We start from the raw sequence: 27,238 nt of genomic DNA on the forward strand, positions 1-27,238 counted from the left end.
AAATTAATAAGTATTTCATATTATATTGTTACAACTGTCAAGTAGCCAATAATGTAGGTACGTAACGTTTCTTGGATGACTTAGCATAAGACACCTACAAAAATTCTCGCTTATTATTTCCCACCAGGGTAAGCAGAAACTATGTCTTGCTTCTTTCACATTTAATAATCGTTTCATATACGCACGCCGTTGAGAGTATTTTGTACTAAATCGCGTTAGTATAAGACATTTATCAAATTCATGTAAATAGGCTTTTGTTTCATTCTTTCAAAAATGAAAGCGTTATCGCGACACAGAGAATTCTTTAGATTGTTATGAGAGAACGAATAAGATGACACCGAACCCATACGCTCCTTCCATTTCGTCTCGGGTGCTTTTAGTCGGAAACCTGAGAACGAGGAAGGTTCACTCGGCGGAAGCAAGTGCACAAACGGCTGTTGTGAAAATTCTCGCCCCTCTCACTTCCCCTAAAAAGTGTTTTGATCAGCCTAGCGTGACTTGGCTATATAAAAAGCACCGCCGCTCTTGCATTCAAATGAGACCGCTGACAAGAACGCTACAAAGTAGAAACTTAATTTCTTGACCGCAGTTACATGGGTGTCGGAATTATCACTGTTTTGCGCCAAGATAATCTGTAGGAAACGGTGCTATCCTACAATCTCTTGATGGTATTGTTGTGGAACAAAGGAATGTAAGTAGTTTTAAATAAATTTGTTGAAGTCAGCATATTAGTTAATAATACGTACCAACATACAACAACCGCAGTTCTTTAAATTTCAGTATTGATTCGATTTAAAGCGCCGCTAGGGAATTTCAAAGCGGGTGCCCATACAATGCAATAGGTCTTTCTTTTCATCTCAGAGTTCTCCCACGCCTAAGGGGATCGACCTAATTCGTAAAGGTTTGAACACGATTCAAATGACTACCGTTTTCAAATAAGAGAAATTCTCTGCTCTTTACTTCCGCCACTGGAGGCATTTGGGTCAGACAGTGGCAGCGCGGCACAGGTTGCGTTATGTCCTGTTTCACCAACGGCCGACTGTTGCCCCGGGCAACCTATGTCCTGACCAACATATTTTATTTTAATTCTCACATATTTTTCCTAGTAATAATTATAATAATAACGTCTTTATTTTCTGAAAAGCCTATATTACATTATATTACAATAGGTGGGTAGGTACTTATGTACATGTATAGATTTAAAAGCTGTGATATGCTTAATGAGTCAGCTGGCATCCGCAAAAGTGTATAACTGAGCTAAGGATAGCTACCATCAAAAAATTACTAAAAAAGTGAGGGTGCTGAAAAATTGACGATTCAAAGTGTAACTATGTTACCTACTGAATAAAAATATTTTTGAATTTGAATTTGAAATATTGATGGTGTAATACGAGTCATCAGATTTCAGACAAAATTCGAAATTAGAAACTTAAAAATAATAGGGAAAACAACGCTTTATTAAGCGTCTTGTAATAACGTTAGTTTATTTTATTGGTAGTTCGTTAATCTATATTATTTTTTTTTAAAGTAAGGATCTTAAACAGTTTTCCCTTTATTCTGCAAGCTTGTATCAGTTGATCGAATGGAGTTGTTCGTCCGTGTCTCCGAGAGTTCTATTTTATCTGTTTACTTCAGAACGGGTAAATTGATATGACGCAAAGATAAAATTATGAACGAGAAAATAATCCAAATTACTACATACCTATACTTAAATTGTTTTTTTCATAATTATACTTATTGCGAATTTTTATGTTCAAAAGATGTAATGTAAGATATCTTCCTCGCTTTTTCGAAATTTACATTTCGATAACTCGTATCTACTTCGGAAGTTTATTGGGTTTCTAACACTATCTCAAACATGAGGTGGAAAATTCAATGGAAATAGATGTTAATCATGGAGTATTATTTAATTCTGATTTTGACAGATTCAAACGAGTGGGTGCTTTATCTTACTTTTGTTTACAATTTACACAAGGTAGATTGTAAAAATAAAGTAACTACCAACATAAGCGGTAAATGTTGTATAATTAAGAATGGCTATGGAGGACCGGATCCTGTAGTTACAGGTGCTTTTACACTTACTAGCAGGCTCCAACCCTGATCATTGTTAAATAAGGTTATTGTAAACGAAACAAACTTTTTTTAAATTTATTTTAGATGGTGATGATCGGTACTTACCGATAAAAGCGGTACAGTAGCGACCGCGCTTTCGTCGTACCGTCAGCTAAATAGAGACTACGTTCTAAAGCCTTGAGGAGTTTTACTGATAACTATCTAAAGCTTTGGTGGCCCGTCCATTATTCTATTGAATCCAATATTGTTAGTAGTTTCGGAGCAAATAATGAATACCAAATAGTTAGGTTGCTTTAACCCAGAACAGATATTTGAAAAGCAATACAAGTATCTGTATAACGTTTACCTTACCGTCCTCTTTGCTATATTTACTTACCAATATAACATAATTGAACTCCAGCCAATTTTTGTAGGATACGTTATAATCAACTACTTACTGTTTAAAAGTCAGATGGCTTTTAGTATTTACTTACCATAGTATTGTAGATAAATACTAAAAGTATAACCTTTGTATTGGTAGCATTAACGATACTTATAATATAAGACTTGTATATAACATACCAATACATTATATGCATTAGTATAGTAAAACGTAACATAAACATACTATATATGTCCCACTGCTGGGCACAATCCTCCCGTCATTCAACCGGAGCGGAGGGGAGGTTTTCTTAAATTATAAGTATCGTCAATGACTACCAATACAAAAGTTACATAAGTCTGTCTTTTAAACAGGTAACTACTTACCTAAAATAAGTACTACAAAATTATAACACGAGTTATTTTTTAGTGCGGATAAGCGATTATCCTACTAATATTATAAACGGTTCACTAATGTTTTACAAAAAACGTATAACAAATAATCATTTTACAAACAACGTTTGGAAAACTAATCATTTGACAAACTTTCATTTCGCAAACATATTACTTTAAAAACAATCATATGACATAATACAGATTCCGCAAATGTTTTACTTAGAAAATAATTCAACTGTTAAAATATTATATTTAAAATAATCACATGACTAAATAATTCGTTTGCCAAACTGGTGATTATACAAAAAGTTACAAGATATATTTTTTTTTAAAATAACTATTTTTATGTGAAGCCGTACAAAAGGCGGTATTTTACAATAATTTTATTGTAGTACCCACTTATTGCCGCACTATTTCGTTTATTGCACTGTCTTTTAAAATAAGTGTGACTGAGACGCGTATTGTATTTTTTTTAACTATAGTAAACAGAGAAAGATTTTTGTTGATTAACATAGATTTTGGTTATTACAAAAAGTTAGAAAATAAATTATTACTTAGTTTTTAAAAATAACTATTTAAACTCTTGAACAGATTGTTTATAGGCCAGAAATAATTTTGTATTAATACTAATACCATAGAAACTTAAATCTTTAAAAAAAATACATACTACGTGAATTAAGTGAAATAAGTAGAATTCGGTTCTGGTGGTCGCAGTTCTAACCTAACCTAACCAAACATTGGAAAATAAATAATTATTATAATTATTTAACTTCTTTATTATTATTGGACTTTCATGCATGAACCCAAAGTAATAATATACACGTACTTAATAGCTTACTACTTTCTTCTAAAATGATCTTTTTTCATACGTTTTTTGTTAAACTATAGTAAACTAAGAAAGATTTTTGTTGATTAACATAGATTTTGGTTAATAAAATATTTACCAAGCAATGCATTTTGTCAAATGTTATTTTTGCTTTACGTTGTTTTGCCGTCTAACATGTTTAAAAAATAATCAATTTGTAAATTAATGTTTTAGCGTAATAATTATTTTTTTTGTAAATATATTGTGTAATGAGTAGTTTATTAAACAATAGTTTGTAAAATGATACATTTATCAAATATAGTTTTGACAAATGTTGTTTTTCAAATGAAAATTTATTATTTGTTTTTTGTCAAATAATCGGACACCATTATAAACGCTAAAGTTTGTGAGGATGTACTAGGTAAGTATGGTTATGTGAATGTCACGATATTAAAATGTCTGGATATTTGTTACTCATTAATACAAGAACTACTGAATAATATCGGAATAACATACAGTTTATGAAGATAGTGTGTTAAAATTAGCTAAAATATAACTATTTGCAAGCTATTTTGGCGTATGCTGCAGTAGTATAAAAATATACTTACAGTAAAAAAATATCTTAATTAGTCGACGGGGAAGAAGCAAATACTCCTATCTTACACAGACCTAACTTTACAGGAGGAGGAAAAAACTGAATAACTTTTTTGTTAATAATTATAGCGCGACGTCATGTTCTGAAGGCAGTTTTGTTATTTCAAGAGACATTTTTTTAAACTAATATTAATTTTGTATATATAGAGGAATTAAAGTTAATGTAAGTTAGAGCCTATTAGTTTCTGTGTTGGGTCGAAAGTTTTGACGTTAGACGGTTTTTCCACTTGCAATTAATCCTTCAAATTCCTATTGTTTGACTTATTTTTCTTTGTAAACTATTCACTGTAGCTTCAAAAATCTATTAATAATTAAAAAAAAAACAATAACTATAAAACTAACGTAAATTATACATGATTTTGTAAGATAGGATGTATTGCTTTGAATGAATTTCAAATTATGTTCAAGTTAGGAGATATTATAAAGCAATGCCGCAACATTTAACTAGTAAATATTTAACTGTAAACTATTATAAAGCATGCAATATAATAACAAATAATCGTATTTTTTTAAAAAATACTGAAACGACAGCTTTTTTAAAGAAAGTGCTACGCTTAGCATTTTTAATGAAAATAAACTTTGATCTTAAACAAGGTTTAACAAATTATTTATTGATCATGATAAAGTAGGCACCATTGTTTTTTAATTGGCATTTAAAAAAAATATCAATATAGTACGAATTATATATTTATTAAGTCAATAATCAACTGAGATCAACAAGTAGGTACTTATTAAAATCATTATCAATAGCCCGGTCAATAAAAGGGTTGTAGAGTATGTGGGAGGAATCCTATGATTTTTCTTAAATGTGTCCTTATTTATGGAGTTAACATAGTAAAAATTCCCACGTTTACATGGTGTCAATTCCGTAACTTAATGTTTACCAAACCATACAAAAATATAAAATATCGATATTTTTGTATGGTATTGGTCGTTCGATTTACTTCTCACTTTTTATTCTAAATTCCTCTCCAAAATTAAAACTGTGGGAATTTTTTTGACAAAAAGATAATTATAAATAACCCAGTTATCCAATATCAAATAATTAACTTGTCAAACAATTTTTATTAATAACTGTCCTTAAAAAAAATGTTTTGTGTTGCGGAATGGGTGTAGGTCAGAGATACCAATTTTGAGTTTTTCGCTGATATCTCAAAAACGATGCGTCCTAGAGAAAATAACTTTATATTAATTTAAAGAACATTAAATTGTCTACAAATTTGTTAATATAATATTTTTTTGATATTTCGCCCGTTTTCGAGCTACACGCTTAGGAAAAAAATAATTTAATATTGAAAAGTGTCAGTGATCGAATCACCCCAAAAAGTAGATCTTGGGTCCATCATCTCTTATTTTTGAAACAAAGACACATTTCGTGCCATGCCCATTGCCCATCATCATCCATCGACCTCTATCATCTTCCATTAAACAAAAAGACTCATGCTTGATTCTGAAGATAGGAGCTATTATCGATTAAAACATGAGATAGGAGATATTTATTTCTGTAGAAAGGAGATATTTTTATAAAAAATATTGCAACATATAAAATCTTTATTTTAAGAGCTATTTCTATTCATCGAAAATCACCCTAAAAGTAGGAAATATACAACGGAGATCTTGCCAGCCAACGTAAAATTAAATTTCGCAACGAACTACATCAAAAAGTCGATTTGCCTAAAAATGTAAGATAGGAGTATTTGCTTCTTCCCCGTCGTAGTACTATTTTATGTTTAGATAAGTCATTATTACCAAAACAACAACATTCTATACTTACTATATTTCCAATACACATTTTGTAAAACAAGTAAATTATAATAAATGCTTTTATTGATTGTGTTATTTTATTTAATATTGGTAAAATTTGTCTTTTATTCTATTATTTTAATTTGGACAAATATTTTAGGAGTTACGACGAGGAGAAAGTAAGTGTGCGCTGAAAACTACTTAGTGAATTTATAATGCGTATAAATTAGAACGTGTTTTAAATCCAACGAAAGCAAGTCTTTAAAGAAGTCTATGAAAAGTAGTATCATAGTAGCATATTGGACGTGATGGGATGTGTACGGGCGGATGTAGTTATACCTAGTTTAGCGGCCATTTTCATGACAGCAATCGCTTCTAGACTACCTGTAGTCATCAATTAGGGTCAATTTTGGTTCCGTTGGTATTTCTGTAGTAGTTAGGATTCAATATGATAACAGTTTCAAACTCATAAGTTTAGCTTACCTTAACGCCCTGCTTCGCGGAGACAGAAAGTTAGGGCGTCAATTAATGGTTGCTATGAGTTTTATATTGATTGTATATGCTTGATCGGGAGATTAGAATAAACAAACAATGTGTTCTGAGTTTTTCATAAAAATAATAAAAGTCGACTGCATGATGGACCGTTACGTATATATGCGATGGATTGATCGATCACTTTACACCATATGGTTTATCATATCCATCTATCATACAAAAGTAGTTGCAAGTAGTTCATTTGCTAACTGCAGGTTAAAGTGTAACGCGGTTGTAAGTTTGTAATTGATTATTATTACATTTTCATCCATAGACTTTTCTCTCCTGACGACATTAAAAGTACGGCTGGACAAATGCAATACAAAATAAATCCAGACACAACAACAACGTTGGCAAAAGCAGTATGTATTTGGTATAGAAGAAAATCCAATCAATCCGTTCAATACACAAAATTTTCTCAGTTTCTCGCTAAATATGACAAATGGGCGTTATATTATATGAGACAGACCGTTATTCAATCATAGTGTTGATACGGTAGCCCAGCGAGATTGGCTTATCATTTACAAGTATTTTTTAATGTAGACTATTGCCTAAGATAATATTAGGTTTCAGCGTCAGTTTTCCAAAAGTGGAACTATTAAATGAGCGAGCTAGGCAAGTAATTAAATGTTGTCGATCTAAGTCATATGCTTATCTGCTTGATTAAGTTTGATTAAATGGCAGAATATCATCCAGGCCGTTAGTTGAACGGCTCCGTTTGGTAGAAAGGCGAAATAAGTTAGTTGTCTGCGTTATACCTACCGATGGCCCTTCTGGTAATGTCCTTCAACATATGGAACATGATCAGTGTGTTAGGAATAGTATTTTATTTACAATTTTGTAACAATTTCTATTTTTCTGCTGCATTATCCTCTCAGATTCAGAGTTAGATAACGGGCTATAAGCTCCGGAAATTAAAAAAAAATGGTGTCATAAAGTATAGTTTGTTATGTTAAGTGGTAAAAAATAATACTTACTGAGCCTGCTGAGCTTGAAAGCATCCGCCGTGTTAATGATGTCTACGTACAGTTGGAAGTCAAGCCGTGTTCTGTTGGGGTTGGAATGCTGCACCATTGCGAACTTGAAGGCATTCTGAATTTCCTCCGTGTTCTGATCAAAGACCACGCCTGCAAAGTAAGAAAACTCGCGTTACACAGAGGGTAAACTTTCTCAAAGCCTCACACGCTGCTCTAAAATAAAGTTAATACATACTTTGACGCAATAAAAATGCCATATAGGGTCATATTTAATTCAAACACAGTTTTATATTATATTGCCGAATTAATATTTTTGCCAAACCGAACGACGGAGGAACCTAATATCCAGCGTAAGGTAACAAAATATGTAGTATGTTGCTTGTAACTAAATATTACAAATGTATTATAATATAAAGCTAGCGATCATCAATTTCGGCACTCTGTGAGAGCTTTGTTATGCGTAGGTATTTGTTTAAATAAAAACTGCATTGTCAAAAAATAGCGGACAGGCCAAAGCGTGTACAAATTAATATTTTTGCAAACAAAAATAGACGTTATAATGTTTTATTACTATTTGATTAGTGTAGAAGCAGATCCGAAGACTTATGGGTATGGCGGGCGGCCGGAATACTCATGATTAAATAAAACCTTGGTTGTCCATTGGTTTATGAATATGACTAGTGTGCGAGCGGCATTCACAATTTATTGTTTTTCGAGCATACGCGCTGGTAGTATTCCGGAATGGAATTTATTGCCTTAGTCTGGCTGGAGAAAAATATGGATTTATTGTCCGAGCTTTGTAACAAATCGTTATTGCTTTTAGGGATCCCGTATATGAAACACGTTTAAACAAAAAATGGCCAAGAACGAGTCGGACGCGCCTACAGTAGGGTTCTATATTCGCTACATTATGCTAGAACTTTATTTTCTACGCAGTTAAAGTTACTTAAACGTATAAATATATACATACCAGGTATGAAACCTGGTAGAAAACTAACACAGGTGTGTAAGCTTAATAAACAATAAAGTCGGTTAATTAAGATGAAAAGCTACTGACTGAACACGTCATTCTAATTATATGTCGTCTTTATTCCTAGTCTAGCGAGGAAGTAAATACACACACACGAGTGATATAAAGTGGCAGAGTGGTATACACATCTAATTTCAAGGGTTTCTGAACTATTCGAAGTATGAACGCTCAAAGCGATTGTATCCCTAATATGTTGCAAACAGGTGTTAAGTTGGCAAAAGTGGAAGTGGGGTAACACCGCGATAAAAGCTGTGAATCAAAAAAGCGTAGAGCGCATTGAAGGCAATGCTAAGAACTCGCATTCCACTCGGAGTGTGACTTAATGTAAAGGGAAATAAAACTATGAAAAAGGCTAAAGAAGAATGCCAGGACTGGAGCTTTTGGCACATGATCATGTAATAATAACCTGATTGTCCAAAAAGTAAGATGATCCGTGCTTCGAAAGGCACGTTAAGCTGTTGGTCACGGTTACTACTTACTGATGTAAGTAAGTAGTTTGTTACATGAGCCATGTCAGGGACCTTTGGCGGCTCAATAATAACCCTGACACCAGGGTTGATGAGGTTGGTAATTCACCTGACAACCCACACGATAGAAGAGACCTAGGTAAAACTCCAAGATACATCTATATATTATATATAAATATGATTTAATAAAGTACATAATAAAGAAGGCAAATACCATCCATTCAGTTATTCACACATACTCTTAAGGAATGTAGGCCTAGCACTGTCTAGCACTCAGTTTACACTCTGAAAAACTTTTTTCTGAAAATTCTGTATGTGATCCCTTTAAATCAAAGTTCGCTTCTAGTTAATTAGTAAAAATAGTAAGGCAGATTATAAGACTGAAAGTAAGTAATCGTCGCGAAAAACTTTGCTCCTATCGGTTTAACGCAGACGCTCTCGTCTTTATTTACCTTAGTAAAGAAGTACTTTCATTCTCCTGGCATATCCTAACCCGAAAATAGATGCCCGATAGCTTAGCCGTAATATAGGTATACCTACCATTTATAAAAATCACTCGTCTAATTATTAAAACTGGTAGGTACTTAGACTAACCACAAAGGTTCAACGAACATTAATTTAAAGATACTTTAACTTATCTTTAAGATTCATATACTTAGTAAAGACAAACCAGAAAACACACATACATACATTATATAAACTCACGCCTATTTCCCACCGGGGTAAGCAGAGTCTATAGAATTTCATAAGCTAATTATTATATTTTTTTTGCGTTTAGCGGGACCAGAAAGCACACCGAAGAGTAATAGTCTACACATAACCAGCCCATTAACGTCCCCACTACTGGGGCGCGGGCCTTCCCTATGGATAGGAAGATCGGGCCTAAAACCACCACGCGGGCCCAGTGCGGATTGGTGGTTATTAACGACTGCTAATGCAGCCGGGACCAACGGCTTAACGTGCCTTCCGAAGCACGGAGGAGCTCGAGATGAAAACTTTTCTGTGGTCACCCATCCTATGATCGGCCTTTGCGAAAGTTGCTTAGCTTCAACAATCGCAGACCGAGCGCGTCTACCGCTGCGCCACCGAGCTCCTCGATATACTACAAAAATTAAATAGACTACCAATTTAACAAAAAGAGGTAACAATAATAATTGTTGAATACAATGTTAGAATCTAAATTCTGAAGCCGGCGCAACCAACAACTTTCGTTACCAGCAAACCCTAAAAATGCTCCACCGTGTTATTTTACCTATGACCAGGGGTGGAATATGCAGTTCAACCGTCTATCTATTTGCGCTGACTTCAGAATTGAAATTCTAACATTGTATATGACAAAAATATAAGTACTATTATATTACACTGATTTGGAAGTCGATTTTCTTTTAAAACAATTTTTTAGGTAAGTAATACCATCTGGAAAAATTACATGTGTAATGGGGTATTTGACTCGGTCAAATATAAATTATAAAAGGCTAATCTAAAAATAAGAGCCAGTCGAAGATGATCAATCTCATTTTCATCTCATTTTAGTTTTAGAATTTTAGTTATGAATTAAATAACAATGAGTACGACGTTTGACCGCTTTTATTGATGACCTCACAGGGCAATATTTCCATACAAATTCTAAAGAAAACTTTCGTTTTGACGTTTCGTAAAAAGTATCTCATTTGACTAGGTTGTCAAGTAGCCTATCAGGTACCTGCGTCATCATCATCACAACAATATTGACTTTAATTTACGCTCAAACCATTATTAACAATACTTACTTATAATATTAAAGGACCTCTCAGCTTCTATTAGTTAAGGGAAGAGCAAAATTCCTAATAATTTCACCATTACGTCTTAATTTTTTATGGTTTTTTGACCATAGAATGAAAACTACTGAACCGGATTTGATGTTTGTACTAATCCCTATTTTGAAAAAAGATCTTTTAAAGAAATTGCTTCAGAGCAGTAAGCACCACCCATTTGTATTGTTGCTAAATGTTTTAGAAATGTTTGTATGTGTGCAAAAAAGTATATTTTACGGACTACTATTTATAGAGGCCGCCGTGGTCCAGTGCTTGAGCGTTGTGATCACGATCCGGAGGTTTCGGGTTCGAATCCATGTGGGGACTAATCACAAAAATCACTTTGTGATCCTTAGTTTGGTTAGGACATTGCAGGCTGATCACCTGGTTGTCCAAAAAGTAAGATAATCCTTGCTTCGGAAAGCACGTTAAGCCGTTGGTCCCGGTTACTACTTACTGATGTAAGTAAGTATCAATTCATGAGCCATGTCAGGGGCCTTTGGCGGCTCAATAACAACCGTGACACCAGGGTTGATGAGGTTGGTAATACACCTATAGAAGTATATTTGATTTGGTTTATTTGAATAATACTTAATTCACTAGCAAACGAATTATTGCAATACAAAGGCACATTTTAATTATAAATGACCTCTGACGGACAATATTGCCTACTATTAAAGGATACCTTCGTACAAAAAACATCAAGGAGTTCTTATTATTGTTCCATGACCGTGTTGTTTTGACCATAGCTTCCCAACCACTAAGCCGATTTCGATTAAACTTGCACCATTCCCAAAGTTGGACGATCGCGATACTTAATCGAAAGATTTGTAGTTTCAGAGGAATGTGTGGACAAACATACATACACATGTGGAATTTGGCACATGCGTGTAGAAGCCCGCACTTATACTAACATACTGGGTGTTGTTAGTAGTGACATCGTAACTAAAACTTTGACGGATGATTTAGACCATGATTCTGAGTTGATATTAAATGGAATTTTCCGTCACAAAAGTATGGAACTGAAAATAATTAAGGAAAAATATTAAATTTTTTATGAATTTTCCCTATTTTCCGACTGGAAAATCCATTTCCATTCCATTCTTGTATACTTACGAATTCCTGTAAAATTACATAGGTACATACGGGTGGAATTGATAACATCCTTTTTTGATGTCGGTAAAAATACAAACAGTTATGCACGCCGCTGATGTGTGTACTGATAGTTCAAATAATTTATTTACTCTAAATATTTTTAAACGTAAAAAATTATCTATTGGTTTTATGAAATCAAAATAAACCTGTAGCAATGTCACGCGTACGTTACGTTGTTATGTTTGTCGTAGCAATTATTTATTTAAAACGATGTTGTTAGATTTAAGGCCAATGTGGGGAAGACCGTCTAGTGATAATAAATTTTGTTTTTGTATGATAGCATCTGGATGATTTTAATATTCTGCATTTAGGTATAATCGTAACCCTCTTATTACAAAACGAATACTCAAATATAGAAGTAGGTTTAAAATGTAATATGTGAAACAAAAGAAGTCCCGCGGCCGCGGCGTTACTGTCGCAAATTCTGCATAGAATTATTATGACTTGTCAATTAGTTTCATTAAAATCCGTCGACTTCTTTCGTGGCGCGGATTATTATTTTAAACCTACTTTGTCTCTGTTCTTCGTTTTGTAGTAAGACGGTAAGAATTCTATGCCGTTCGCAGGGAAGACCCGAGCTTTTAGCGTTTACTAGCAGGTCTCATAGAAGAGTGAATATTTCGATTCTGATTTTAATTTTTGATAAATAGTTGGGTTTCAGCAATTACCTGCTCAATTTATTTTCTATCAAAAGTGGGTTAAGACTTTGGTTACATTTTTCTGAGTCTTATTGTATTAAGATCGTAAGCATTTAAGTTCCTAAGTTATTTAATCACATAAAATAGTGAAGAAAATCACAAACCAATTCAAATAGGTATGAAAAACACGAATATGACGCCATTAAATCAGTTTTTTGCAATCCTGACTAAAAATGAAAACCCTTTGGTAGTTTTAAATGTTTACTTCTGTAGGCTTGTTTGATCCTATCGAACTAAATGGGTACGGTTTTACGAGTCGCACTCAGGCGAACCTAAATCGCCTAACCTGTCAGGACAAATGCCTAGCTGGTGCTGGTTATGGAATGCTATATTAATATTTACTTGGTCAATTTTATAAAAAAATTACATTGTATTTTATTGTAATTACTTGAATGTAATTTTATTTTATACATAATTATATTATTACTCACATTAGCCATGACATTGTATTGATTTATTAACTTTTGACATTTTATTTTAATTTATTAATTTCTATGTTGACATTCTTTTGTTATTATTTTCGACGATCATATTTATGTTGTTACCGTTTTATATTGTATCTTAAATGTGTTGTACAACTAAATGTGAACTAAATGAATTTAATCTAATAACGAAAATTTTACCTAAATGTCTTATTTAAGTGACAATAAAAGAAAATCGTTGTATACAAGAGGATCCTCTTCCCTAAAAGCTAAAAGTTCAATTTGTTGCAAAAAATCTGATTAAGAGCGTATTGCGAATTAGCATATTCCGTAGACTGATTAATTACGTAACCTACTGTTAGATAGAACAGAATAGATCTGCCGAATCTCGGCTGATACATCACTAGGCTAATGAACGTCACAACACTGCTCTTGCACTTTGACAGATCTAACTCGAACTGTGCACCGGAGCTATTATAAAACTTTGTCTACATTGAAATACAATCACTAATTGTACTGAACTAGATGCTCCGTTTAATAGAACTTATTATAAATTGTTGTGAACTTTTAATTATTTAAAAGTACGTTTTTGCTTGGAACACGTAGACGAGTTCACTTGTCGCAGAATAAACCTTTTCCTCTGGCTGCCAGTGGACGCACTTGTTTCGACTTTTATTTCAAACTGTAAAAGCCTCTGACGAGGAAAATACGCGGCTTACTTTTTATTGTAACGCGAATGGTATGGGGAGCGGAAACTTCCCTTATTTTTCACGTTCGCAACGACAGATGCCTCTAATGCTTTGGGTCACTTTTTATAACCTTATACAATTTTCAGATCTCACACCTCACTTCAACGAGAACCGACATGAACATCGAAAAGGTTCGACAATTATACGAACGCTGCTGTAAGGTAATCTCTTTTTTTATCGCCCGTAGCGTTACACGACTAACAAAGAAACGTTTTTTTTTCATAATTTATTTACAGACAATCAACAAAATAAGTAAGCAATTTTATCGGAGATTAATATTTATTAAGAATCATAAATAGTATGAGTGATAAAAGATTTAATTGGTCTATATTATAGAAAACAAAAAGTTGATCTCTCTTTTGGCTAAATATAACTTTTCTAAGTTCTTCTCGTTTGTCTCGATACTCACGGTTAGGTTTGTAATATTAGGCTCTTATTGTACGTCTGGGACAGTTCGTTCAATATAAAGCAACATAAAAATAAAACTGTAAGTAGGTTCATTTATGTAATATATTTTTATCTTTTCATTATATACTTACCCCAAAAACGAAAAACAATAGGTACAAGAATCCAAGATTTGAGTTGTTAATGTGAACCTTTTGAATAGGTAATAATAATTCTTTATTCGTCGCAAGTTCAAACGAAAGATTCTTATTTATTATAAAAACGGTTTTGTAATTTGCCTATTTATATTTTGAGGCGTGCTAAGAGGTAACAAAATTAAAGTGTCCTAAGTAATTACAAGGATAATCCACCGCCGCCAGCCGCTTACAACGATTCTGCTGGTCACACAATGTAAGCTTCACGAGGAAAGTAAGCGATACGCTTCTTCAGGATGTATCTAGTTCATAATGCCCCTTAAACTTTGGATATACCAGAGATTTTTAGGGTTCCAAACCCCAAAAAAACTGAAAAACTGAACCCCGATAGGATCATTTTCTTGTCCATCTGTTTGATTTAAACCCTTTTGTCAGAAACTCGTAGAAGTATAATGTTAAAATTAACATTATACAACAAATTAAAATGCTAAAATTTAATAAGTACGCGGCTCTGCAGTACTTTGAAGCTGTAAAAAATCAAGCTTCTATATCAACGCAATCCAAAGCCTTATTTTCATAATAATATAATATATCGTAAGGGAATCAAAACCTATGAGCACTTTTTATAGACCTAGAATCATTAAATTTGGCAAGAAGGAAGGACTTCCAGCACAAGTAAAGGAAAAATTACCTACGAAGATCTTAAAAAAAGTTATTACATCACAAATAATATGTTATTAGGATTACAAATTTATTTGCGGATGCTAAACTAATCGCGACCTATGTCGAATGTTTGGTGACAACAGTTTTTCAACCCTCGGTGATTCAACTTGAATTCAACTTGCAAGATTTGACTAAAATCATTTACAAAAAATTCCAAGTTTAACCATAAACATTAGCATGCATAGGTCCACGTGATAAAATAAATAAATCACTTTTAATAATTAATCGGTTTGCAGATGCATTTTCAACGGGCTGCTAGCATTAATAGCTTTGTTTATTAATTTGTACAATACGATTTAGCATTGAACTGACACCCTAATATCATCGAGTTATTGTCGTCGGTGGCTGTTTGCTGCCCAGTACTTGAATTTATGCCTACAATACATCCATATGGTTTACTACAAATGACAAAATAACTATAATAAGTACGTCTGAAAGTCATAGTAGGTAATTCTGGCTGTCTTTGGTTTTTGTCTCAAAGAAAAAATGTCATTAACCGTAACCGACTGGGCTTTCAATACGTCCGTAATATTAGATACTATGTCGAGATCCTTTTAAGGACATCTGTGACATGCTTAGAATGTTACGCGAGATATTTTTAGCTCTTGGAGCCACGTCACCATTGAACATACGTACAGTGAACTCTAATGGGGTAGGCAGCGAAGAGCTACTAGTAATTAGGAAACAATTCGTAATCCCTTTTGACGTGGTTTTCTTTCAAGACGCGACTTATTGGTAGGTTTACCGCAGATGTCATTAACTTCTTGGCCGGACAATTTGGGAGCGGTGAGGGCTCTCAACTGCATAAAATTAAGATAATGACACTGACAGTGCCTACGTGGGCACGAACCTTGGATCAAGGCGTCGCGTCGTCTGAGAGGATTACTTTTGACATTATTTATTGTAAGTAATTCCTACATTTATTTATGTCCTTTCACAATAGCGCGAATAACTTTCTACTATGTTTTTCATACTCTCATTAAATATTAATTTCCTGTATGTCTGACTTCCAACGGCGTTCTGCTGGCGTACAAAGATAAAACTCTGAAAGCCGGATTTTCGATTTTAGTCTCCAAGGGCGGAAATACAAGGGAAGTCGGCGAAGTTTGCTCAGCGAGTGATCCTGTAATACCTACTCTTTTTTGAAGACAAACATTTACTTCAAAAGTAGCTTTTTTAACGTTAGAGAACATCTTAAAAAAAAAACATAATACTATAAAATACTGTATAGAAATATTCCGTAACTTGTGGAATCTAACATAATTTGATTTAAAAAGAGGCTTCAATTTTAGACAGTTTAATTAAGTAAAGTACCATTTTCACACGAAAGTGCCTAAGTTAAAAATATAGGTAAAAAAATTCAGAAACCTCTTTAGCTTTAGATTCTTATTTAGTCGCCGCCCAAATATAAACGTATCAGATATTCATAAGGTGCTGATATTTTTTTATGAAAAATGTTTCAGTTGTGGCTTGTTCGTTTTTTTGCGAGAGTAGCGTGTTTACCCTGCTGTTGTATTTTATAAATTCTGCGAAAATTTTCGCACAGAACGGTCGGAGGCAACACGTGTGATAACATTACAGCCCGATAGCGTAAATAATACCCAGTAATGCGCAAAATAAACGCTAGCTGCATTGACAACGGCCGATTAATTTAATTACGCGAATTAATTGCAAAAGTGTAGCGTCGCCGTTCGTTGACAGTACTTGTAGAGTGTACCTAATTAGTCGCCACTTGAGTTAATCGCGAATAAGACAATACATTATTAAATCGCTTTCGATTTTAATATTGTATAATATTGCCTTCCGGTTTGACCTTACTCATCGCATTGAAGGCATATTTATTTCAATAACAAATAACGGTTCACGTACCAGTCTATTACGACATCGGATGATAAGCGACCCACTTAAAAATATGCTTATGCCGTAATTTTCAATTTCCACGTGGATTTACCGGCGTCTATTACGCGAGATGATGAAGGCTTTGTTCGTGTTAGGGTAAAGAATAATTTGGCAAGCGTTTCGCGGCGCGGTGGGTAGGTACTTCAATCTGTTGTGAGCTGTTCCCGCGAGCGGGGCCGCCTTGCCGCGTCCCGCGCCGCCGCCGCCGCCGCCTCCGCGCTGACATACGCCCCACATTTATTTACACGACGCAGATTAATTCCACGTCATCCCACACATATCCACTGTGAGACTACGTCGTTCTCAATCATGCCACTATACAAGAAATAGCAATGACGAATTCCGACTGGGGATCGTCTAACATCTAACATCTGATCCTTTTATTAATGGACTTGCTCGTATCGAGAATTTTCTTTTTATAAGCTATAGGTACTTAGTGTTCAATTCAGACAGCAATCTATTAATTAAGACAGTATACAAATTCTGTCTACTTATCTTGAAGGTTTCGTATCTAAAGGGTTAAATATGTACATATTTATGTTTTCTTATTTTTACATAGCTATTACTGACTGTGTACCTAGAAGAAGTACGTTTTAGTTAATATTTTTCAGAATAAACTTTGGATCTGTTGACAACGACTTCATTCGTGAGGACTTTGGTTATCGTGGCATACATTCTCTTTGTCCCAGATAAGTATCTATCGCATAATGTCCATTTCTCTTTGGGTTTTTATACAAATTGATCTAACGGCATAACCAGGAAAAGGTAACCGATAAATAGATGAGTTACTCTCGTAATATTAATATTAGTAGTATGTATGACTGGTTGCAAAAAGGAAATATTTGTATGCGTACTTAAATAAAATAAATCGTAACGATTATGCCGACAGATCTAAGATTCCGAAACTGCGCCGCCGTGCCTTGAGCCTAGCGCTATAAGGTAAAAAGAGGCGCCATGAGGCGCTCCTGATTTCTTTTCTCCGTAAACCTGGAAGCTAAGAGGTATTTATTAGGACCTGTTATAAATACTAACACGGCCTCATAATGAAGGGTACCGTAAATTACAAAACTTTGAGAACCCCTGCGGTAGATCGTTACCTCCACCATTCACGTCATTTTGAAGTGGTCACGATGGTGGTTGGACAGTTTACTCCGTGAAACATAATAAACTATGTTATTGTAATAGGTTTATGTTAAATTATTGGATATTGATATTCGTTATCAAAATCAAGTGGTGTGACATAGGTATAGGTACTTATGTTTTAATACACTTTTTATGAAACATTAAAATATATATGTAATACTAGCTTTTGCCCGCGACTCCGTCCGCGTGGCGTGTTATAAAAGAAAGATCTTTGTGTGTGTGGGACAAAGGTCAAAAAATGCTTAATTTTATTATTTTTAAATGAGGTTACAGTATAAGTAGCTCAGTTAAATAATGAATTGTTATTAATTTCTAGATTATTAGTTTATGATTTGGTTTGATATTTTAGGAAAATACGATCAGTTTCGAAAATTTAAAAATTACAACAGAAATACGCCGTGAAACGTCCGCCTGGAAAATTCAACAGAAAACTACCTACGAAAGATTTGAACCATCCAAGAATAGTGAAAAGTTCGCCCGCAAAATTCAATATTTGACACGACCATCAACGACTTCTGCCCTCACGCGTCTGCCGCGTTCCGGTTGCTCACTCGGGTATCTGCCCCCCCTCCGCGCCTCGCCACCGCTGTCGCCGCCCTACAAACGCCGCCGCGGCCGCGACGTTTCTTGGTTGCCACTACCGCGAGCTATAAATTTCAAGCCTCTAACTCGCTTCCCGTTCCCAGGGAAATTTTTAACTTTGCATTCACTAAGGTATATAATATATGCATGTCAAATTTCAAGCATCTAACTTATGCAGTTTAGATTTTTTCATACAATTTTTTTTACCCGCCAATTCCCATTTTTCAAAATACAGCCATAACTAAAATTTATATTTACTAAGGTGTGCATGCATGCTTTTATTCGTAGCATGCATGCTAGATTGAAAACATCTATCTTACGCGGTTTAGATTTTATCATACAAATGTTTTTTCCCGCTAACTCCCGTTCCCGTGGGAATTTTGCAATATCCAGTTGCAACTAAGCTTTAAGTTAACTATGGTACCTGCATGCCAAATTTCAAGCGTCTAACTTAAGCGGTTTAGAATTTTTATACAAAAGGGTTTTCCCGCTAATTCCTGTTCCCGTGGGAATTTCGAGAATTCCTTTCTTAGTGCACCTCTACGGTACCTAAGCTACGTCCCTTCCTAATTTCAAGTGCCTACGTTTAGCCGTTTAGGCTGTGCGTTGATATGTCAGTCATTCAGTCAGTCAGTTTCTCCTTTTATATATTTAGATATTTCCGTCATACATGATTTCTATGTAACTTTAACCATTAAGGCTGCTCACACGACGGAAGCTTAAAAAATGGAGTGACTTCTCCCGTTTTTCCAAAATTTCCCTTCACTACTCTGCTCCTATTAATTGTAGCGTGATGAAAAGTATACTATAACCTGCCCAGGAGTATGAAGAATAATTGTACCAAGTTTCATTAAAGTCCGTCCAGTAGTTTTTGTTTCTATAAGGAACATACAGACAGACAGACAGACAGACAGACAGACAGACAAAAATTTTACTGATTGTATTTTTGGCATCAGTATCGATCACTAATCACCCCCTGATAGTTATTTTGAAAATATATTTAATGTACAGAATTGACCTCTCTACAGATTTATTATAAGTATAGATGAACCTGCTCATTACGTTGAAATGTTAATTCCAGTCGTTATTTCTCCACAGCCGTAACCCTTTGTAGCAACACGAGTATTAGCTTTAAAAATCTTCAACAAGTTTATTTATTTATGATAATAATGTTGAATGAAAGAATATTACGCCATTTTTGTTAAGGTTTTTATAAACATTTCTCATGCAACAAATAGTACTTATCAAGAAATACCAGTTACTAGCAGGGCATGAAAGCGGTTAAGGTAACAATTAAGGTGTACTTAATGTTACTCTACCGGTATGAAATTACAGTTACGATTTGGTGCAATAATAAATCTGTAATTTTTCATACCGATAGCGTAACTAATGTAATTAACTAACGTAGTTTCATACTGGTAGCATAACCTTACACCTTAACCGCTTTCAAGTCCTGGTTAGTACATCGCCAATATAAGTCACAATGTCGGACAGCACTTAATCTCTCAATCGGTTTTTAAGACGTGCGGGATGATAAGCAGCGGAGTGGATTTAATAAATGGTACAGTCGAACGAGAAGTAGCTAACATTAATAATAATATTACTTATTATAATTAATCTTCAGTGAATATACTTTTTGAAACTGTTGAGACCAATGTCCACTCATCCAAAACCTTTAAATTATATAGGTTATACTTTATGGCGCTTTACTTCTATAATATAAAAAAGTGATTGTCTTTGGTTTAGCTCTCTCTCTGGAAAATATTATAGAACGTGGTTGTAAGATTTTTGATGAAGAAGTATTATAATAAAAGAACAATAAGTAATATCGAGTTTTAATGAGAAACGTAGAGAAGAAATATCCCGGCATCCCCAACAGTGGTAGCAGAGCGTAGTTCCGAGAAATTGGTAAGAAAATCAACAAGATTCTAATAAGGAAAAATGGCGTCATCGGAATTCCAGAAATTTCATTGTAATATTAAACAATTTGCCGGCGAAGACTATGCAGTATGGAAATTCAGAATTAGCGCAATATTGAGAGAGAATGAATGTTTGGATGCTATAAAAAATATCGAGTTTGCGAGTAAAAAAGAAAACACAAAAGCTGAAGCACGTGCTCAAAGCATAATAATTGGCGCAGTGGCCGACACATATTTAGATTACATTCAAGATGAAGACACAGCCTATAATATGATTCAAAAATTGGAAAGTAATTTCATGAAAAAAGGAACAAGAAGCAAACTATTTTTGAGACGACAATTAACGGACATAAAATACATAGAAGGTACACCACTATGTGATCATTTTTTGACATTATCTAAATTATTTAATCAACTAAGGGATGCCGGAAGTCCATTGAGCGAAGAAGAAAAAATAAATATTATATTGTTGTCAATGCCATCGTCATATGACATTATTGTAACAACACTGGAATCAATGCCCAACCTTACAGTCGACATAGTGAAAGATCGTCTACTTGGTGAAGAAGAAAAAAGAAACAAAATAGAAAAAATAGAAAAGGGACATTATAAAACTGCTTTTACATGTTTTCAATGCGGAAAGGAAGGACATAGAAAATATGAATGCCGTTCAAGAACTTGGTCAGGAGGGCAGTATACTCCTGGAAGAGGACAGACATATACTCCTGGAAGTGGACAGACATATACATCTGGAAGAGGACAGACATATACTCCTGGAAGTGGACAGACATATACTCCTGGAAGAGGACAGACATATACACCCGGACGAGGACAATCATATACACCTAGACGAGGACAGAAAGGATATCAAGGACCAAACAGAGGATTTCGTGGGAATGGAAGAACAGGTAACGGACAACGGGGATGGCAAAATCAGACGTTTGCTGCAGACATGTCAGCAGAGGAAGGTGCATATTGTTCAGGAACGGACAAGGAATTTTCAGGTGAGCGAGTAAAATTGAATAATGAAAGTGAAACGTTAACTTGGTGTATTGACTCTGGCTGCTCTGATCATTTAATTAATACTAAAGATTATTTTTACGAATATGTGGAATTAAGTAAACCAAAAATTATAGCTGCAGCTAAAAATGGTGTAACTTTAACAGCAGTAGGAATTGGAAATATATATGTGAAAGCTTATGTAGGACAAAGATGTTCTGACTTTACTATAAAAAATGTTTATTATGTACCGGAATTGAGAAAAAATTTATTGTCTGTATCTAAAATAGAAAACAGTGGTTTCAAAGTTGAATTTTCTAACGGCAAAGTGAGAATATATAAACACAATTATCTATCTTTGATAGGCAATATTGAGGGTTCATTGTACACTATTAAAGTGTTTCCACAATTTGAAATTGAGAGTAACTTTATATCAAAACATGAAAGTGATATGTTACAGTTGTGGCATAGAAGGTTTGGTCATTTAGGATTAAAAAACTTAAATTTACTTGCACAGAGACAAATGGTCCATGGATTAGATAACTTAAAAAATAACACAATAGATCATACTTTATGTGAACCATGTTTGGTAGGAAAAATGACAAAATTACCTTTCAATAAATCAGGACGTAGGGCAACTAGGCCTCTTGAGTTAGTACATACCGATGTGTGTGGTCCCATAAATCCAGCTACTAAAGAAGGATATAAATATTTTGTAACATTCATTGATGATTACACACATTTTGTAATTGTATATTTAATTTCAAACAAAAGTGAAGTTTTTGAAAAATTCAAAATTTATTATAATTATGCAACTAATCATTTTCAAACTAACCTTTTGAAGTTGAGATCAGATAATGGTAGGGAATATGTATCAAGGGAATTTCAAGATTTTTGCTATGACAAAGGTATACAGATGCAACACACAGTGCCGTATAACCCACAGATGAACGGAGTAGCGGAACGAATGAACAGGACTTTAGTAGAAAAGGTGAGGACAATTCTCATTGATTCTAAACTTGGAAAGGACTTTTGGGGGCATGCTGTGTTATTCTCAGCATATGTTACGAATAGAAGCCCAACATTGGGAAAGGACAAGACCCCTTCAGAATTATGGGAAGGAAGAGTACCAAATGTATCGAATATGAGAGTATTTGGATGTGTAGCATATAATTATGTTCCTAAAGAGTTGAGACAGAAACTGGATAATAATGGAAAAAGGATGATATTTATAGGATATAGTACTTCTGGATATAAATTATATGATGAGGAGACAAATAAGGTTATAGTTGGGAGAAATGTAGTATTCAATGAAAAACAAAAGAAAGAAGATGAATATTGTTATATACCGTGTAATATGGATAAAGAAAAACTAGATGATACAGAAGGAGACAAAGAAGATGAAAATGAAGAATATCAGGAATGTCGAGAAGAAGTATGTGAAGAAAAAATATGTGAAGTAGAAGAAAATATAATTAGTATAAAGCCAAGACAGGAAAATAAAGAGAAGAAAATTTATGGAAAACCAGGACGTGACAACAAGGAGAAGAAAGAGATTAAATTACAAGAAAGAGGGAGAGATAAAAGGAAGATAGTGAAGCCAAAGTGGCAAGAGGAGTATGAATTGGATTTAAGTTCAGAAGATGAAGCGTTGTATGCTCTATTGACAAGTCAACAAGACGTACCTTTAAATTTTGATGCTATAAATAAAAGAGAAGATAAAGTAGAATGGGAAAAGGCAGTAGCTGAAGAATTAAAAGTATTAAAGGATAGTGACACATGGAAAATTGTACATAAACCAGAGAAGGAAAGGTTACTGGATAGTAAATGGATATGTACAAGAAAAGATGTAGGAAATGAGGAAATATGCAAAGCAAGATTAGTAGTAAGAGGTTTTCAACAGAAGGAGAATTTAGAAGATATATACTCACCAGTACTGAAGCTTCAAACATTGAGAGTTTTATTATCTATTGCCGCACAAAAAGAATACAAAATCCATCAGATGGATGTAAAAGGAGCATTTTTATATGGGAGGATAGATGAAGATGTATATTTGAAACCTCCACAGGGACTAGATATTCCAGAAAGTCATGTGTTGAAACTTCAAAAGTCATTATACGGACTTAAGAAATCACCAAAATACTGGTATGAAAAATTCACTGAAGTAATTACAAATTATGGATTTATCCGTTCACAAAATGATTACTGCCTCTATAACAAAGGTGAAATCTATATACTTTTATATGTAGATGATTTACTCATAATTGGGCCAAATGAAAAAGAGATAGAAAAGATAAAGTTATTTTTGAAAACACAATTTAGAATGAAGGATTTAGGTTCTGATAATTTAACTTACCTTGGAATTAGCATTCAAAATAATTCAGAGTGCATTTCAATAAATCAAACCAAATATTTACAAAATGTTTTATTAAAATATAACATGATTGACTGCAAAGGTTGTAACTCACCGATGGACTTAAACTTTAAACTTGAGTTTGATGATTCAGAAATTGATATGTCTCTTGAATACCAATGTAGATCTTTGATAGGTTCTTTAATGTACGCCATGGTAAGCACCAGACCAGACTTTGCCACATCAGTATCATATTTAAGTAGATTTCAGTCAAAACCAACTCTAAAGTTGTGGAAAGCTTTAAAAAGAGTACTTAGATATGTTAAACAAACAGTAAATTACAGCTTGATATATTATAAAAATAACTTAAATGACTGTGACATTCTGATAGGTTTTGCTGATGCCGATTTTGCTCGAGATAGTGATAGAAAATCTACTAGTGGATATATATTTAAATTGTTTGGAAATACAATTTCGTGGAGATCTAGAAAACAAAGTACAGTAGCACTTAGTACTACAGAAGCAGAGTTAGTATCATTGTGTGAGGCATCCGTAGAAGCATGTTGGTTACATAAGTTGTTGTCAGATTTAAATATTAATATTAAAAATGTTGTAATTTATGAAGATAATCAAAGCACCATGAAAACTGTTAAAAATCCAGACCAAAAGAGATTGAAACATGTTGATGTAAAGTTCAATTTCGTTAAACAAAAGGTAGAGGAAGGATTGATCACTGTTAAATATATTTCAACTGTAGATCAACTTGCTGATGTTTTCACCAAGCCTCTTGTTGGTGAAAGATTTTGTAAGTTAATTAACATGCTAAACTTAAAGTAAAATATGTTGTATGTAATTATGTTGTAAGTTTAAAACGTTGAAGAATTTACTGTTAGTAAAAGAAAGTTATTAAGTTAGAATAGATAAAAGTAAATAAATATATAAAAAATATAGGATTAAATAAATAAGTTAAATAGAGAAATGAGTTAGTATAAGAACAATTTTGTTTAGAAAAAGTATGTTTTTTTTATAAATTAGAGAAATAAATAAGTTAGTGACTGTGGATTAGTATAAGAATTATTTTGGTTAGTTTTTTTTATATATAATGTTTAAAAGTAAATTGAGTTAGTTTTTTTTTGGTGTTGGTTGTTTTTTGAAAGAGTAGGGTGTTTATTTAAAGAATATGTTGTTTATGTTAGTATCATTTAGAAGTTTTATTTTTTGGTTATTATGATAGGGGATATGTTTCTTATGTTTTTTTTAATGTTTATGTTTTTGTAATGAGTGAACATTGAGGGAGAGATTGTTGAGACCAATGTCCACTCATCCAAAACCTTTAAATTATATAGGTTATACTTTATGGCGCTTTACTTCTATAATATAAAAAAAGTGATTGTCTTTGGTTTAGCTCTCTCTCTGGAAAATATTATAGAACGTGGTTGTAAGATTTTTGATGAAGAAGTATTATAATAAAAGAACAATAAGTAATATCGAGTTTTAATGAGAAACATAAAGAAGAAATATCCCGGCATCCCCAACAGAAACCGACATATTATACATTAAAATTGTGTTCTGAACGGCATTTATATGCCACAGTTCATTTAATATACTTTGTCAGTAGGTACCAACTCGAAGAATAACAAGGGAGAGTGTGTGAAAATAAAGTTTCAGGATAAGAAAAATGTTAAGTTTGCAGCGTGTAACTTATCTCAGATTGTATTCCTGCTTAACTTACAGGGTTGATAAATCAAATAAGTTTATAAATATACTATATTTACATAAGAAAATATTTTGTAATGAAATATAAGGAATACTTAAATAAGTTAAATATACAACAAATTAACTTATTTTCATGTAGTTTTCGATGCACGTTGCGCCTTTAAAGATGAAGTCCATACATAGACAGGTGTGTGCCACTATCAATACTGCAGGAGTGAACACGTACCGTCCTCAAACCGGCCGGAAACATATTGCCTGTGCAGTAATGTTTGCGAGTATATCGGCAGCCAGCTGACACCTGGCGCAATAATCGCCTGCACTGGTTACCTGTGTACACAGAATACTAATATACCTACCTATTGTAGATTGTTCCCGTGATTCCAGTCAGACTATAGGTCAGATAATTTACTTCGAAGGCCAGCAAAATAGAAACATGAATAAGAATTACATAATAATAAGAATTACATGAATAAGAATAAGAAGGTTATAAACGTCAATGGAAGGCTAGGGTTTGTCACAGTCCATAGTCGAGTATGACACGTCGAAGCGGGTAGTAAAAAAGTTATGTTTCAAAGCCTTTTGTGTTCCAACCATGAAATGGGTTTTGTTAATATAGACGGTTGCCCCACTTGCAACTGCCATCAATGAAGGTTTTAAGTCGGATATTTTATTTTTTCAATCTGAATAAAAAGCAAGCACTAGTAGAAACGTGAATAGAGTTTTATCAACTAAAAATGTTAGTGGTATCGCCATACGAGACATACCAATGTCACTTCGTGCAATCGGCAGCTGTGGTTTATCTATAAATGCTAATGTACTTATTGAATAACATATCTCCATGTTTGCGATACACATTGGTTCCCGCTAAAACTTAAATAAGTGCGTAGTTTTTACATGAGCCAAGTCAACGGTCTTTGGTGGTTTAATAACAACCTTGATACTGTGATAGGTGAGGTCGATGACCGACCTTACTACCCACATGAAAGAAGAAGATTAGTGTTTCTGTGATACGATCAAAACAAAGCATTATGTTTCGAATCTCGTAGAACATGTTATCAAAATTATTGCTGTATAAACAAAGAATACTTTTATACATTTCAATAAGCAATAAGCGACTTGTTTCATATTTACGCTAAAATACTAGTACTACGCGAGATCTAACTACTATCTATTACGTACGACACCACCATAATGGCTTATAGAATGTATTAATGTAGAAATGCCTATAGAAAAGAAAAAGTTAATTAAATGGCCAAGTACAAAATCTAAACAATGATCTTTTAAGTACATAATGTTGATAGTTTAAGAAGTCTAACTTAAGGTACCTAACGTATGTTACTTGGCCATTCTATTACTCTTTGGTGGCAGACAATCGTTGTGCTGCATAATGGCGACAGAAAATGTGATCAAATTTATTCTGTATATATAATAATAATACATTATTATCTTCTTTTGATTATTTTAAGTATACTATTTTAAAAATGCCGTTCCTTACAAAATAAAATGTTT

The 27,238-nt window shown here is 33.7% G+C and overlaps 1 protein-coding gene across 2 annotated transcripts in view; it reads right to left on the reverse strand.

The window, feature by feature from the left end:
- The window catches only part of LOC126380678 (glutamate receptor 1-like), a 137,745-nt gene that overhangs the window by 46,076 nt on the left and 64,431 nt on the right, over positions 1 to 27,238 (reverse strand). For both annotated transcript variants that reach the window (XM_050030239.1, XM_050030238.1), the window contains exon 2: positions 7,543 to 7,692. In XM_050030239.1, the coding sequence (XP_049886196.1) occupies positions 7,543 to 7,692 (150 nt within the window). The remainder of the gene's footprint in view (positions 1 to 7,542; positions 7,693 to 27,238) is intronic.

The sequence above is a fragment of the Pectinophora gossypiella genome, chromosome Z (assembly GCF_024362695.1).
Source record: "Pectinophora gossypiella chromosome Z, ilPecGoss1.1, whole genome shotgun sequence".
NCBI classification, from domain to species: Eukaryota; Metazoa; Arthropoda; class Insecta; order Lepidoptera; family Gelechiidae; genus Pectinophora; species Pectinophora gossypiella.